General features: G+C 41.0%; 1 protein-coding gene across 2 annotated transcripts in view; it reads left to right on the forward strand.

Moving 5' to 3' along the window:
- Positions 1-14,282, forward strand: part of LOC117448316 (cGMP-inhibited 3',5'-cyclic phosphodiesterase 3A-like) — an 80,430-nt gene that overhangs the window by 49,962 nt on the left and 16,186 nt on the right. For both annotated transcript variants that reach the window (XM_034085561.1, XM_034085562.1), the window contains exons 3-4: positions 2,666-2,926; positions 6,745-6,902. In XM_034085561.1, the coding sequence (XP_033941452.1) occupies positions 2,666-2,926; positions 6,745-6,902 (419 nt within the window). The remainder of the gene's footprint in view (positions 1-2,665; positions 2,927-6,744; positions 6,903-14,282) is intronic.

Here is a 14,282-nt window from a genome sequence, read left to right on the forward strand (position 1 = left end):
CTACCAGGAGTCTAGTACTAGGAGCAGTGAGCAGCTAGTGGGCAGCTAGTGGGCAGCTAGTGGGCAGCTAGTGGGCAGCTAGTGTACAGCGCCCGGGGGGTTTCAGTTTGTAGGAGTTGCACATCAGTTGTTTGTGTGTGCACGCATGCGTGTTTGGAGATGCTGAGGACAGACAGATGTTCTCCAGCAGCTATATTCTGTTAAACCCCCTCTTTAGTGAGCTCCTAAATCAGTCTGTAAATGAGCTGAGAGACAGGTGTTTATATGTTATCCTCACAGCATGCTTCAGAGGATAGGGAGGAGAAGTAAAAGATGTGGAGAAGAGGAGAGATGAGGGGAGTACAATAGTTGTCTGTCCATTAACGTTCATCAGCCATCCCACAGGACTTAAAAAGAGATTAGCTCGGTCCCAGTACTGACCATGTGTGAGGTTTATCAATAAATGTGCGTCATCATCACGTGTGGATCACCGTGTGTGGAGGAATGCCCTGACACCCGCTGAACACATGGCTTTTGTAATCTTGCAGTCCGATTGGAAACATATAAATACAGTGACTTATCTGATACCACAAGGAAAATAAAATGCGAAACCAGCACTGCTCCCACAGCTGGAGACAAATGAAAGGTGTTCACACATGTGTTGTTGGAGTCAACCTCCTGCCACTCAGTGTAAACAGAACAAGTCTGGTGCATGGCTGCTGGTGTCTGAGTGAAGGGGACATTGGGGGAGAACAATCTGATAACATTCTTCGAGGGGAAAAGGGAACTCGCGGTCCTATTGGATACATTTGTTGGCAGCCGAGACAGACCTGCGTGTAGTTGTCATTGTGGAGCTGCTCTAGGCACTGGCATTTAAGAGCTAGTTGTGAACTTTTCACTTTTCCCTGCAAAAACAAGGCGTGCTGAAGCCTTCGCAGCATTAGGGCAGACGATCAGGAACAAATTATGGCTGTTAGATGTCTCAGGGGTCAGGAGTGGGGAGGTCAAAGGTCAGATTCTAGCGGAGACAGTGCTAATGAGGCCATTCATTAAGCATTAAGTATTGCACAGCTGTTCTGAACATGTGTCAACCTCCTGTTGTTGTCAACTCCTACAACTGTGATGTACCACTCCCTACTCCTCCTCACGCTGTTGCTTCTCTGAGCTAAAAGGAACCATATAAGGTACAGAATCAAGCCTTTGATGTGCGAGTGGATGTAAGTGTGCCAGTGCATGTGATACCACAATTATAATACAGTCTACAAAGCTTGGCAGGATCGCAGTTCCACACGGGGAATTAAATATGTCTCCTATGATAGGAATCCAAAGTAAAGTGTCTATTGTTTTCTTACTTACTTATTGTTGTGTTTGGGAATTGTTTATTGGTATCATTTGTTTTAATTTGTTCCATATTGGGAATATTTATAGGTATCATTTGTTTTAATTTGTTCCATATTGGGAATATTTATTGGTATCATTTGTTTTAATTTGTTCCATATTGTTTTTTCCCTGAGCTAAATGGCTGTGTGTGTTCTGTGGTAGTTTTAAACCAAGTCTTTGTTGTATGAATAAAGAAAGTCTAGAAGTGAGATATTTAATCAGAGCCTTTACTTAAGAAAAAGTAGCAATAAGGCAGGGTACTATACTCTAACCGTGACAAGTAAAAGTACTGCATTCCAAACTTTTTGTAAAGAAAAGTATGTTTCAAATATCAGCAAAATGGAAATGTACTAGTAGTCCTTCTGCAGGCTGAACCACCTACATCTGTGTGTTACTATTATAAATGGTGTTAAATGTGTACAACAACAGTCAGCAGCAGTAAGGAGTGTGCAGTACACCTCATCCTCACTGCAGCAAGGTGAGAGGTTAGACAACTGGAGGTCAGAATAACAACCGTTAGAGCTGCTGTAAAGTCACTCTTTGTTGCAGGCAGTGGGTTAAACTCATTTTATATTTTTCTGTGGAGTGTAGATATGCATCACATTTCAAAACCCAGCAAAGAGATGTAGAAAGACGCATTGAATTAAAATACTCAAACCTGCATTCATCCCTTCTTTTGCTACTTGGGCTAATTGTTCAATGTTTTCTGTCAACCAGAGCAATACACATCTAACAGTAGCTGCTCCATGTTCTCCAACTAGTTACTAGTCACTAACTGTGTCCTTATGCGGATTGGCGCTGGGTAGGTAGTGTCCCTTCGGTTTGTCAACACTCCTAGCTTTCTGTTGCCAAAATCAACACTAATGAGAGCATCGAGACTAAATCAAAATAAGAAACGCAAAAATAATATGCTTAAGATGCCAAATCCTGTGTAGATTTGAGGTCAAATAGAATGTATTGCTGAAAGTTTAAGAATAAGTTAGGATTATACTTAAAAATTAATATTGGAGTCATTGCACTTTTCCAATAGAAAGAGTTAAAAAAGTGTGTCTCTGTGCCTAAACTAAAACGTATAACTTCAGCATACTTTCACCTTCAGTTAAAGAACACAAGTGATGCCAATGTCTCCGTTAACCACATTATGTCCTCACCTGGGAGCTGCTGACATAGTTTTCCCACCTGCTCTTCACAACTGCTGCCAATAAGCTGCACACAGCCACTATCAGATGCTATCATTCATTAGCATCAACTCACATTAGCCCCAGCAGCAATGATGTTCATTTCTCCTTTCTCTGTCTCCCTACAGTCATCAGGCACCACTGTGATGGTGGACATAGCAGTGATGGGAGAGGCCCACGGGCTGATCTCAGACCTGCTGGCTGACCCCTCTCTGCCCCCCAACACCTGCACCTCGCTGCGGGCCGTCAGCAACCTGCTCACCACCCAGCTCACCTTCCAGCCGCTGCACCGACCGCGCCCTGCTCCCCTGCTCAACCCCAGCGATGCCTACACCTTCTCCGACTCAGAGGAGGGGCCGGAGAAAGAAGGGAAAACGTCCATCCATAAGGTAAGGACATGCATTTCAAACTCAGAACTCCTCCAATAGATACTACATGCTGCGTGAAATCATGTGAGCAATTCCTCACACTCATACTGTGAACCTTGCTCTGTATATGTTTCACATTTCTGTTCAATTGTACCCTGTTTGAAGCTGCACAGCACTTTCACTTGATATTCTGATTATGTCTTATTATTAAGTTAGTAGTAATATGTGTACTGTAGTTAGTTACTATTTTGTAAAGATTTCTTGCAAATATCCTCTTTTTTTCACAGTTGTACTTCAATAAATACAGTTCTAAAATATGTTTAATCTTTTTACATCTTAAATGCGCCATTATACACCAAAGCACATTCCTTGTGATTCTGAAGTGAAGAGGAAGAATCATGATTTACATTTCACCGGCAGGACACCTATGTCACCCAGATTTATTTAAAAATGTCACCAGGAGACTATTCTCCGATTACAAGACTGAGTAAGTGCATTGCGCACATCGATGACCGGATGAGTAGGAACTTTCTCCAATTGAACAAACAGAAAACTGAGATTATTGTTTTTGGAGCGAACGATTAAAAGTCATCGCAGAGCTTCAGTCAGCAGACTTCAAAACAACGAATAAAGCTAGAACTCTAGGTGCTGGACTCAGACCTGAAATGTAACAGCCACATTACAACAGTTATTAAGTCAGCATACTATCACCTAAAGAACATATCTAGGATTAAAAGACTAATGTCACAACAGGATTTAGAAAAGCTTGTCCATGCTTTTATCTTCAGCAGACTCGATTACTTTAGTAGTGTCTTCACAGGTCTCACACATCCATTAGAAAGCTGCAGCTGATTCAGAACGCCGCTGCTCGAGTCCTCACTAACACTAAAAGAGTGGATCACATCAGTCCAGTTCTGAAGTCTTTACACTGGCTTCCAGTCTGACAAAGAATTGATTTTAAAGTACTATTGCTGGTCTTTAAAGCACTAAATGGTTTAGGACCAAATTATATTAACGATCTCCTGCAAAAGTATGAACCATCCAGGAGTCTCAGGTCTTCTGGGACAGGTCTGCTCTCTGTTACAAGAGTCAGAACTAAACATGGAGAAGCAGCGTTTAGTTTGTAAGCCCCGTTCATCTGGAACAAACTCCCTGAATCCTGCAGGTCAGCTGCAACTGTTAATACTTTTAAATCCAGATTAAATGTGATGCTGCATTTAGATGAGTTGTTCAAATTCAAACTGCAGTTTGGCTTTCATCCATGTATTTTAAACCTGTTGTGTTTATTTTATTATCTTTGCTTTTTTAAATGCCTGTTTTTAAATGCCTTTTTATAATATGCTTCCTCTATTCTTAAATGTCTTTTATTTTATTTTGTAAAGCACTTTGGGTTGCCGTGTGCTGAAAGGTGCTGTATAAATAAACTTGCCTTGCCTTGCCTAGTTGCTAGGAAGGAATCTTACCCAAATATAAAAAGTCAGAATTGTTCATACAGAGTAGTCTTTTTTTTTTTTAAGAAACAGCTGAAATAATCGTAAAATAAAAAGTGAAGTCTACTTTATTAAGGACAAATGATTTACACAGCCCTCCACACACATGTTAATCTTTTAGCCCGTGTTTCAGCTAATGAGTGCTTCCTGCTCTCAGAGCTTTTAGCATCAAATAAAGGAGTGTATTTTCAGTTGAGTGAAGAAAAATAGAGCGCCTCTTCTGCTCCGAGCCCTGTTCTCCCTTTCATAGCCACAGCTGTGTCAACATGACAGATGTGAGGAGCCAGACAGTGTGTGTGTGTGTGTGTGTGTGTGTGTGTGTGTGTGTGTGTGTGTGTGTGTGTGTGTGCGTGCGTGCGTGCGTGCGTGCGTGCGTGCGTGCGTGCGTGCGTGCGTGCGTGCGTGCGTGCGTGCGTGCGTGTGTGTGTGTGTGTGTGTGTCGTGTAAAAGAGGAGAGGCAACATGAAGGTGAACACATCTCTCCAAAGGTTACAAAGAGGGATGGGTAAGTGTCAACAACACTAGACCCCCCACCACAGTTATGGATCCTGTTATCAATCTGAGGAAGATCCCTGTCCTGGCTGTCTTGGAAGCTGGCGATTGGTCGATGCCTGCGCTGCAATCGAGCCAATCTTTTTGGTTGACAGGTGCTCTTTTTACAACGTCTGAACTTTTTTAAAAGTAGCTAAGACAAAGTGTGCCTGTGGAGTGGCGAGTGAGGCTGCACTCATTAGGACTCGGCTCCCCAGAGACCACGTGCCGGCTCAGGAGGAGTGAAGGTGGTTAGTGCGGAGTGGAAAGCCCTGCGCTTGCTTTTCTGCCTCCTGGCCAAGAGTTTGATGTCCATCGGGGTGCATACTGATTCAAGCTCTTTTCCAAAAACCAAACACATGGCATGTTCTATGTGCTGCGCAAAAAGCCACTAGATCTGAAGCCCATACTGTATCAAACATGGATAACAAAACACACGACTAATTATAAAATGTTTAAACTTTTACAATTTCTCACTTAACCATGTATTGACCTTGATTAAAACTGACAGCAGCAGGAAACGGATTTAGTTCTTTTTTCTGTTTTTCTTTTTTTCTTTTTTTATGAAGATGGCCTGGTTTTTACCATGCTGTTGGTGCCGATGGGCATGTGTGTATGTGTGTGTTTCTGCTTTTGGTGTGTGTCTACAGGGCTTTTATCAAATATGCTGCTTCACAATTGTGCCACAGCATCATTATTCCACTTTGAAAGTCGAGAGTTAAAGGCATATTTTTATGCAGTTTTAATATCCAATACAAAATACAATACAATACAATTTCTCATCCCAAAACCATTACACACAGGATGTTTTGGGGAGAAACTCGGTCTAAAATCGTGTTTGTTCGTGCAGTATTGTATGTACAGTAAGGTGTGCCATTACAAATTGGATAATCTACAAATCTAATTAAAATCATGCCATCTTATTGTTCATGAACAAGTGTTCAAGGCTCCAGCGTAAATGGAAGTCAGTGAAATGTCCGTTGAAGTGACCAGCGGCGCGTAGCAGTGTGGATGCTTGCACTCAGTACATGACGCATTGCTGTGAATGGGCTCATTCAGGATTCTGAGGCGTTCTTTACTAGGTCATCCTGCAGAAGACTGAGGGAGAGAGCCTGCCATGTGTAGCGCTGCTGTGCCAAGCTGCTGCATGGCACTGAGCAGATGGAGGCAGCACAAGGGCACAGACCAGTGGGAACCCCAGAGAAAGAGCACAGAAAAGACAGATAGAGAAAGAGACTGAGAACAAAACAAAAGAAAGTCACAAAGAGAATGAGAAGCAGAGAGGCAGATTCCCTTTGATGAAGTGTATCTCTGCAATGCAATACTCACAAAGTATTAAACAATGTGCCATGAGGGGCTTTATTGCCACAGCTGCTTGCAAATGTCCTCCATTCAGTCATGACTGTGTTGATTCCCTTTGGATCCAAAGAGCTAAAACAATTAAAATGCCTCAAATCATGAAACATTTTCAAGGGTTTATCAGCTGAATCCTTTGTTTCATCTTGGGCAGAGTCCTGAAAACAACGGTCTCATTTAGATGATCAATTTGACTCCAGACAAAGCGTAAAACACAATTATATGCCTTTTTTGTTTATTACGGCAGTAAATTAAGGGTTAGGATGTTATTTATTTATAAAAAGATGGGTGTATTAGTGTAGTTAGTAACTGTTTGTGTAAGTGTCAATATCTTTAGATTATATTTATTGATCCCAAATGTCTACATTTGGTTTGTTGCGGCAGCATGTTGACAAGGCATTTCACAGAAGTTATACATAATACAATGTTAAATATCTCACACATTTTTCTCTGTGTTTGCAGCGTATTAGGCGGAGTCTCCACCCTGGTCTTCTGAGGAGGATTTCTTCCACGTGGACCACCACCACCTCCGCCACAGGCCTGCCGTCCATCGAGCCCGGACCCGTCCGAAGGGACCGCAGCGCCAGCATCAAACCCTTCCATGAAGCACTCACCTGCAGGTACCTGAGCTACAGCTGAATGACTGATGTCCCACTTCTCTCTCAGCCTACACTTCTCTATCCTCAGAAACACGCTTTTACTTGTGCTTCATACAGTACTATTTGTTCCTTCTATTTTCTTACTGTATTATGTGTAGCTCTTTAGAATAAAATCCCTAAAATGTTTTATTTCAATGCACTAATAAGGCCCTACTGTGCAACACTGCACTGTAGGTCTAACTGTGGAACAAATGATTTAAGAGGGACTCCTGCTATGGCTACCCCAGTATGACACATCCTTTTGAAGGTTAAGAGGTTTATTCCCAGCAGTGTGGCTGTAGTTATACCAAAGACAGCGTGAGTGAACAGTAATGGCGCAGCAGTTCGGAAGAGGATGTGTGCAATGGGAGCCAGAATGGGAATATGCCCCACAGGCGAATGCATTAACCTGAATAACTAAGACACATCCACTCTCAGCACAGAAGTGCTGATGATAGCACGAGGATCAGGCTTTACAGAACTATTATCATTCAGAAGTAGATCTGCATGCATTTTACATTATTATTTGGTGAAAGCTGTTGTGGGATGAAGAAGATTACAGGACATGTGTGAGTGATGCTGAGTGTTTGTGTGCATTTGTGTTTTTGTGTTCATGAAATCATGTCTTTGTGTAGTGGGGTTTATGCTTGGATGCATTTTGTTTTGCAAAAGCTGTTGAGAAAATCTGGCCTGGTTATTTCATGGTGTTCAGACAGCACTAATGCACATGCAGTAAGTCACCAGAAATGTCAAGACAAGACAAACACAACAAATATCTCTGCTCGTTTCTGCTGTTTTTGTTTGGCTAGTAAATCACATTGATGCATTCAATCTAGAATAAACACAGGGTCTTAATTTATGAGAGTCGTTATGATGATTACTGAGGAACATATTTCAGCATCATTTACTGTGATCAGTGCAGAGATTTCATTCCTTACAATTACTTTGTAATTTTGTGACATTATGCCTGGATTATTTTAGAACAGCTTTTGTTCTGCTTTGATGAATGTCAAAGAGGTGAAAAATGGAGATTCAGCCTGAAAAAAATTCAAGGTGTTGGTGTGTACTTGTATTAGTTTGTGCATAAAATATGTGTATGATGTGATGCTGTAGCAGACAGCACATACCCCACATCTTTAAATATTAACTGTGTCTCAACAAGAAAGAGTGTCTTCGTGTTTCATCTACTTTATTCAGTTTCTCCCCTGTCGAGTGTGTATCACAGGCATGGAAGTCTTCTGATGGAGAACAGCACTTGTCTGCAAACACCGACGCTTCTGAGTCTCTGTGCTGCCATGTAGCATCACAGATGCTTGTCGAGTGCCACATAGGGGGACAGTTACACATTGTAGTTGTGTGTATTAACGTGTGTGTGTCGTTGTTCAAAGTTTATTTTCATATGTTGCAAAATAACTTTTGTCACATTTTTAAACTGGGGCTGGGGCTAAATTATTAATGTGTAGAGAGAGCTTCAGAAAGCCATGTCTGATGTCTGACTCAAACAACTCAGAAAATAGCCTTCACTGCATGGATTCAAGCTGTTCAGTTTCTACTGATGACAACATTTATATTATAGTAGAATCACTTGAAAGTATTATTTGAAACATGAATGACAACAATATATGTATATTGTCACGGATCAAAACATTTTCATTGGGAGAAACACGCTGCAGTTTCAAAAAAGGTTTCAAATAATAAAACACTAAAGTGCAAGAACACACACAATCATCTTTACAACACATGTGCAGCATTTAGAGAAAACTGCATAAGCACAATGATGCAAATAAAAAATGCTGCAAATACAAAACACAGCATGAAGATCAAAACAAAAGGTGAACCGTTGCCTTTTTCGTATTACAGTATATAGTATAGTATTGAGACATGTTTAATTCTAATACAAGCACATTTATTACCAAAATAAAAACATATGTAGACACTAAAATCGTATTAGCTTGGTTTTTACTACAGGCTTCATGTCTGGAACTTTCACTTTATATCAGCTCGCTCACAAACTCCAAGACTAGGGAGTGAACCTTTAGATACAAACTAGCCCACTGCTGTTAAATGAGGCATGACTCTGCAACTGCATGCCCTCTTCCCCACCTCATAATAATCTACAGATTCATTTTGGGTGGATAGTTTTACCGAAATGTGATGTTTCCAGAAGAGTTGCCATATGTTTCTGTTTTGTTTGGATTTTAGAAGCATATCCAATCCCAGGGCAGGGCACCAGGTGTTATTGTTGACCAAGTGAAGAACGGGAACTTGTTGTACTGAGTTGATAAAGCTTATATAGTCAGTTACAGCTTGATGACATTATGTCTTTAAGTTTCTTCATCCAGGTTTTTCCAGTAAAAGATTCTAGCCTTTGCTTGTTTGTTGCAAAGTATTTTTTTGTTTTGAGGAGATTAATTTCATGAGGATATTACCTGATTATGGCTGCTCCGTAAGACTTAACTGTTCCCGTAAACACGTGAAGGTCCTCTCTTCCAAGGTAATTGTTTAAGCCAAGATGTGAGAGAGACAATGCCTGAAGCTCATGGTAGAGTGACACACCTCAAGTATTTGCTCAGTGTATTGCCCTCATCTGATACCCATGTAGTGTTGGATGCAAATGCAATATTCCTTCCATGACAGTTTACCTTGCACATACAGTAGAAGGTGAATGGTTGTCAAAATAATGTGTATGGAATACAAATAGACTCTTATGCCCACAACTGTCCTGCTCTAAGGATTGATACAAAGTGTTTGATATACACTACCTAATACCCTAAATACACTATAAGGCCATTAGTATGTGGCAGTTTTAAATCCCTTTATTCAAATGGCAAAAGCTTAATTTTGCGAAATACAGACAGTAGTTTGCTTTTAACCTCGTGGCAACAGTTTGAGGAAAACCTCCTTTTACAGCATGGCAGACCAACGCACAGACAATGTCTGCAAATACATGTTTTTCAGAGGAGGGATTCTGGGTTTCCCTGCACAGAGCCCTGACCTTAAACCCATCAAAGACTATTTGGATAAATTAAACCAACATAACCTTTATGGCGAGTTATCTCTCAAGACAGTGCCCAACATCAGTACAACTTTAGTGGATGAATTGGAGCAAATCCCACTCAAAAAGCTTGTGGAAAGCTTTCCTGGTGACCTATATCGCAGCAGATTAAGTACTTTGTGCTAGTTTCCATGTACTTTTCTCCATGTATTGTATGTTTTCATCCACCCAGTAATTGCATATTACAGATGCAATGTTCCCTCTGTTTCTGTGTATATATGATCTGGCCTGAAGTCTGCTGTAGGGGGATTTCCCCTGCATATTTTGCACATATCTGTGTGCATTTAGGACATTCTTTGCTGACCACTAAGAAAGCACATAACACAGATTCTAAAGGTTCAAGTTAGATGACTTAACACCAAACAAGGCTTTCTTTCATTCAAGTTTCCTGAATGTTTTATCTGAAGGGAAGTGACATGTGACATCCATTCATTTTGAGGTAGACATTTCACTGCTCATCCATATTGAAACATGAGACTGCATAGTAGACAACTCATAGAAAATGATACGACTGATGACTATGGTAAATTCAACACTCAGTTTTTAATTATATTGTTCACTGCAACTTTGCGTTTACTGAGAAAAGAATAATCTGCACACTGTTTTTGTTTTGCGTCTCGAGCCATCTAACTGCGTGGGCTGCGTCTGCCAGTGGCTTGTTTGGGTGTGTTTGCACAATGACAGTGTGGTACTTGAACACGTTCTGTAAATGTAAGCACACTGAGCAGCTTCTGTACACACAGCTCCGTCGCCTGGTCTTAAAGCCCAGCACTAGCAGGCCCCAGCTATGGCCACTTATGGTGGTGTGAGTATAAACAAACACCTGGGCCTCTCCCCAGTCACCAGAACATCACACCGTTAACACACACACACACACCCACACACACACACACACACACACACACACACACACACACACACACACACACACACACACACACACACACACACACACACACACACACACACACACACACACACACACACACACACACACACACACACACACACTTAGAAACACTGTCACAGCTGCTTCTTCTGGCAGGGGTTGGACAGACACGATTGGTTTATTGCAGCTGAGAGGGCTCTCCTCCGAGTAACACTTCATTTAAATTTAGTTTCAGGCATCTGGCTTTTTATACAGATGTCTAAAATAAAAAAGCTAGTAAAACTTAAGCGTCCAGCTTGAAAACACAAAAACAGGGCTCATGTCCACTGACAACTATTTGATCTACTGTTGTGTTAAACCTGTGATGCTACTTTAATATCAGCCACCTGCCATCACAACATCTCTCCAGTTTTGAGAAGTAGAATGGAGTTTTGTTTTAATTGATGCACAAATACAAGTTATAACTTGTATTTGTAATTAAGATCTGAAACACAGTAACATGTGATTTTTCATACAGACAAAACAAAACACCAGTTATCATACTCGATATGTAAAGAGTTCCATTAGGAAAGTGAGAGGTTTGCGGTAGAGGGACTGAGAGTGAGAACACATGGAGGGGAGAAAATGAACACATGGATTCAATTGCCTTCTCTCTGCTCCATCATCAAATCTGTACGATCTTAATTAGGACATTAGGCTTCTTTTTTTCTCCCTCCTTTTTCCATCTTGCCAGCTCTCAGTGACGTACATTGTTAAGAAGGAATAACACTAACTTCAAAGCTACAATATCTGCTTTTTTATCTCACACAGCCGGTAAAAAGGGGGCCGATTGAATACCTTCCATTTCTCTCAGCCCCGGCCACTGTGTTGTTATCTTCTTCACGTCATCTGGCTTGAGAGTAGGTAGATTACTGGAAGCAGAAATAATGACTGCTTTGTTTATCGTGGCTTGGACACTGTCCGTTCGGGCTCTGAACCAAAGTTAATCTGTCAACCTGCCGTGAGTGGTTGAGTTTAAAATCTGGGAGTTAACTGTGGCGGGAAGGGAGCGGGTTATTGCATGGCTCGAGACTATTAAGATAAGGTACATGGAAGGAGAAGGCTGAAAAAACAGAAAATATAGCAATTTACACAGTATTTCCTTTAGCAGGATAATTAACTTGATGAAGGTTTATTCTGGGGAATGCCTAGGTGCTTTTCCAGGAGAACAGGAGTCATTATTTACTTAGAGAAAGACTCCAAATAGACCGCTGACAGTTAACTTTGGATGTATTTACTGTATATTTAAATAATGTGTAGACAAGAAAACCAATTCGGAACATTGCAGGATGATATTTGTGAAAAAATATACCATTTGAAAACCGCTCCTCCTTCGCGTCGAAAAGGAGCCAGTTGAGGTGGTTCGGGCACCTAGTAAGGATGCCACCTGGGCGCCTCCCTAGGGAGGTGTTCCAGGCACGTCCAGCTGGGAAGAGACCAAGGGGTAGACCTAGGACCAGGTGGAGGGATTATATCTCTTCGCTGGCCTGGGAGCGCCTTGGGATCCCCCAGTCAGAGCTGGTTGATGTCGCCAGGGAAAAGAAAGTTTGGGGCTCTCTGCTGGAACTGCTACCCCGCGACCCGACCACAGATAAGCGGGAGAAGATGGATGGATGGATGGATGGATGGATGGATCATTCCAATAACTTGTATATAGACTCGTATTGCACTATTCCACGTTTTTTTCTCGCTTTTTTTAAAACTATTTTTCTTTTTGTATTACTTTTAATATAGTATATTTTAATAATGTTTTAATATTGTCTGCTTATCTGTATTATTGTGTTTCAGTGTTGGAGAAGCCTGTGACCTAAGATTTTCAACGACATAATCACTCTGTAGCTATGTTAGTTGTTAGTTTGACAATAAAGAACCTTGAACCTTGAAATAATACAATCAACGTATCTGAAAATGGTAGGCTAATGGTTAAATACAGTAATCACTACAGCATAATCAATGTTTTGATTGTTAATCAATACATTTGAGACCCTTAAAACCTTTGTGTCTTTGGTTCAAAACTCCTCACTGATTTAACAAATGAGACAGGGCCGGTTTAGTTTCTCAGTATCTAATTGACGCTCTTCTCCTAACCCTAAGGTTCTAATCCAAACAAATCTTTAGTATTTAAAAGCCATTTCTTTGACACAGGGTGGAAACAAAAGATAGATACAGAGTATATTTTGTCTTCATACTGTAGTCAGTCAGTTAAATTACTGTAACCACAGTGCTAACTACTGTTACTACTCTTAAGAAGCTTTTTGTGATAAAAGCAGAGTCACTTGATACGTGACTGACAGATTCCCCGAGTGAAAATGGTCGGCCTTTTTTATTTACATTCACTGCTTAAGGCTCAATGTCAGTAGCCGAGGTTATTCTGCTGCATTAGCAGAATAGGAAGAGTGTCTGCCAGCTCTTCAGCTTTCATTAAAAGTAAACCTTTTAAGCCAAGAGCTGCTGCCTGCCCAGACCCCCCTGACAATAATGTAGTAACTGTTCGCCCGCCTAACTATCAAACTATTTTATATTCCACACCTGCTAGGCATTACACACAGTGGTCCAACCTGGCCATGCAAACACAACAGAACAGCCTTTGTTGGGGCCTCAGGACCATTAGGCAGGGTGGGTACAGCTCAAAAGTGTTCAAGAAACAATTTATCAGAAGGAGATAGACACACTACAGGGCTTTGTGCTCCCTGTGACACCATGCTCTAACGGCAGACATTTCCTCCAGGTTTTACAACATTTAGGGAGAGGTATTTTAATTGGAACCACAGCCTGACAGTGGCCTCAATGGAGAAACATGGAAAATCTGCAGCAAGGGAGGCTGACACTGATATATCATAAAGCCCAAAGAGGGTGGGCTCCATTTATAAAGTCATTTATTACAACTGTTTCAAATATGTTGTGTTGTTTATCGTGTTAATGTGTTCATCCATTAAGTTCATTAATGAGTATTTTATTTTAAGCATATGTACAACGTCTGTTTCATGTGAGGACAGCACAGTAGGATTCCCATTAGGTTTTTTTTCTTGACAATTTCTGCCGACTGGTTAGACATCAAAGACAGATGTGATGAATGTCATGATTCCCAATTCTTTGGCGCAGCTACAGTCGGCAATAACTCGCACATTCTGCTATACAAACACACATTCATGTTATTCTGTCCCCGTTTCCTTTGTATTTTAACATTTTGAGGTGATTTGGAGTTTCAAACACCCACAATTCATCTTATTCTTCAAAACTACAAAACAGATTTAAGATAGCATTAGCATACGTTGATGTTAATTACTGAGCTTAAACTGTTGTATTTTTTACATTTCAGTGTGTAGTCTCCATACATGTTAACATGTTTTTCTTTAAAATATGATTTGAGTGTATTGAT

Source organism: Pseudochaenichthys georgianus, chromosome 6 (assembly GCF_902827115.2).
Source record: "Pseudochaenichthys georgianus chromosome 6, fPseGeo1.2, whole genome shotgun sequence".
NCBI lineage: Eukaryota > Metazoa > Chordata > Actinopteri > Perciformes > Channichthyidae > Pseudochaenichthys > Pseudochaenichthys georgianus.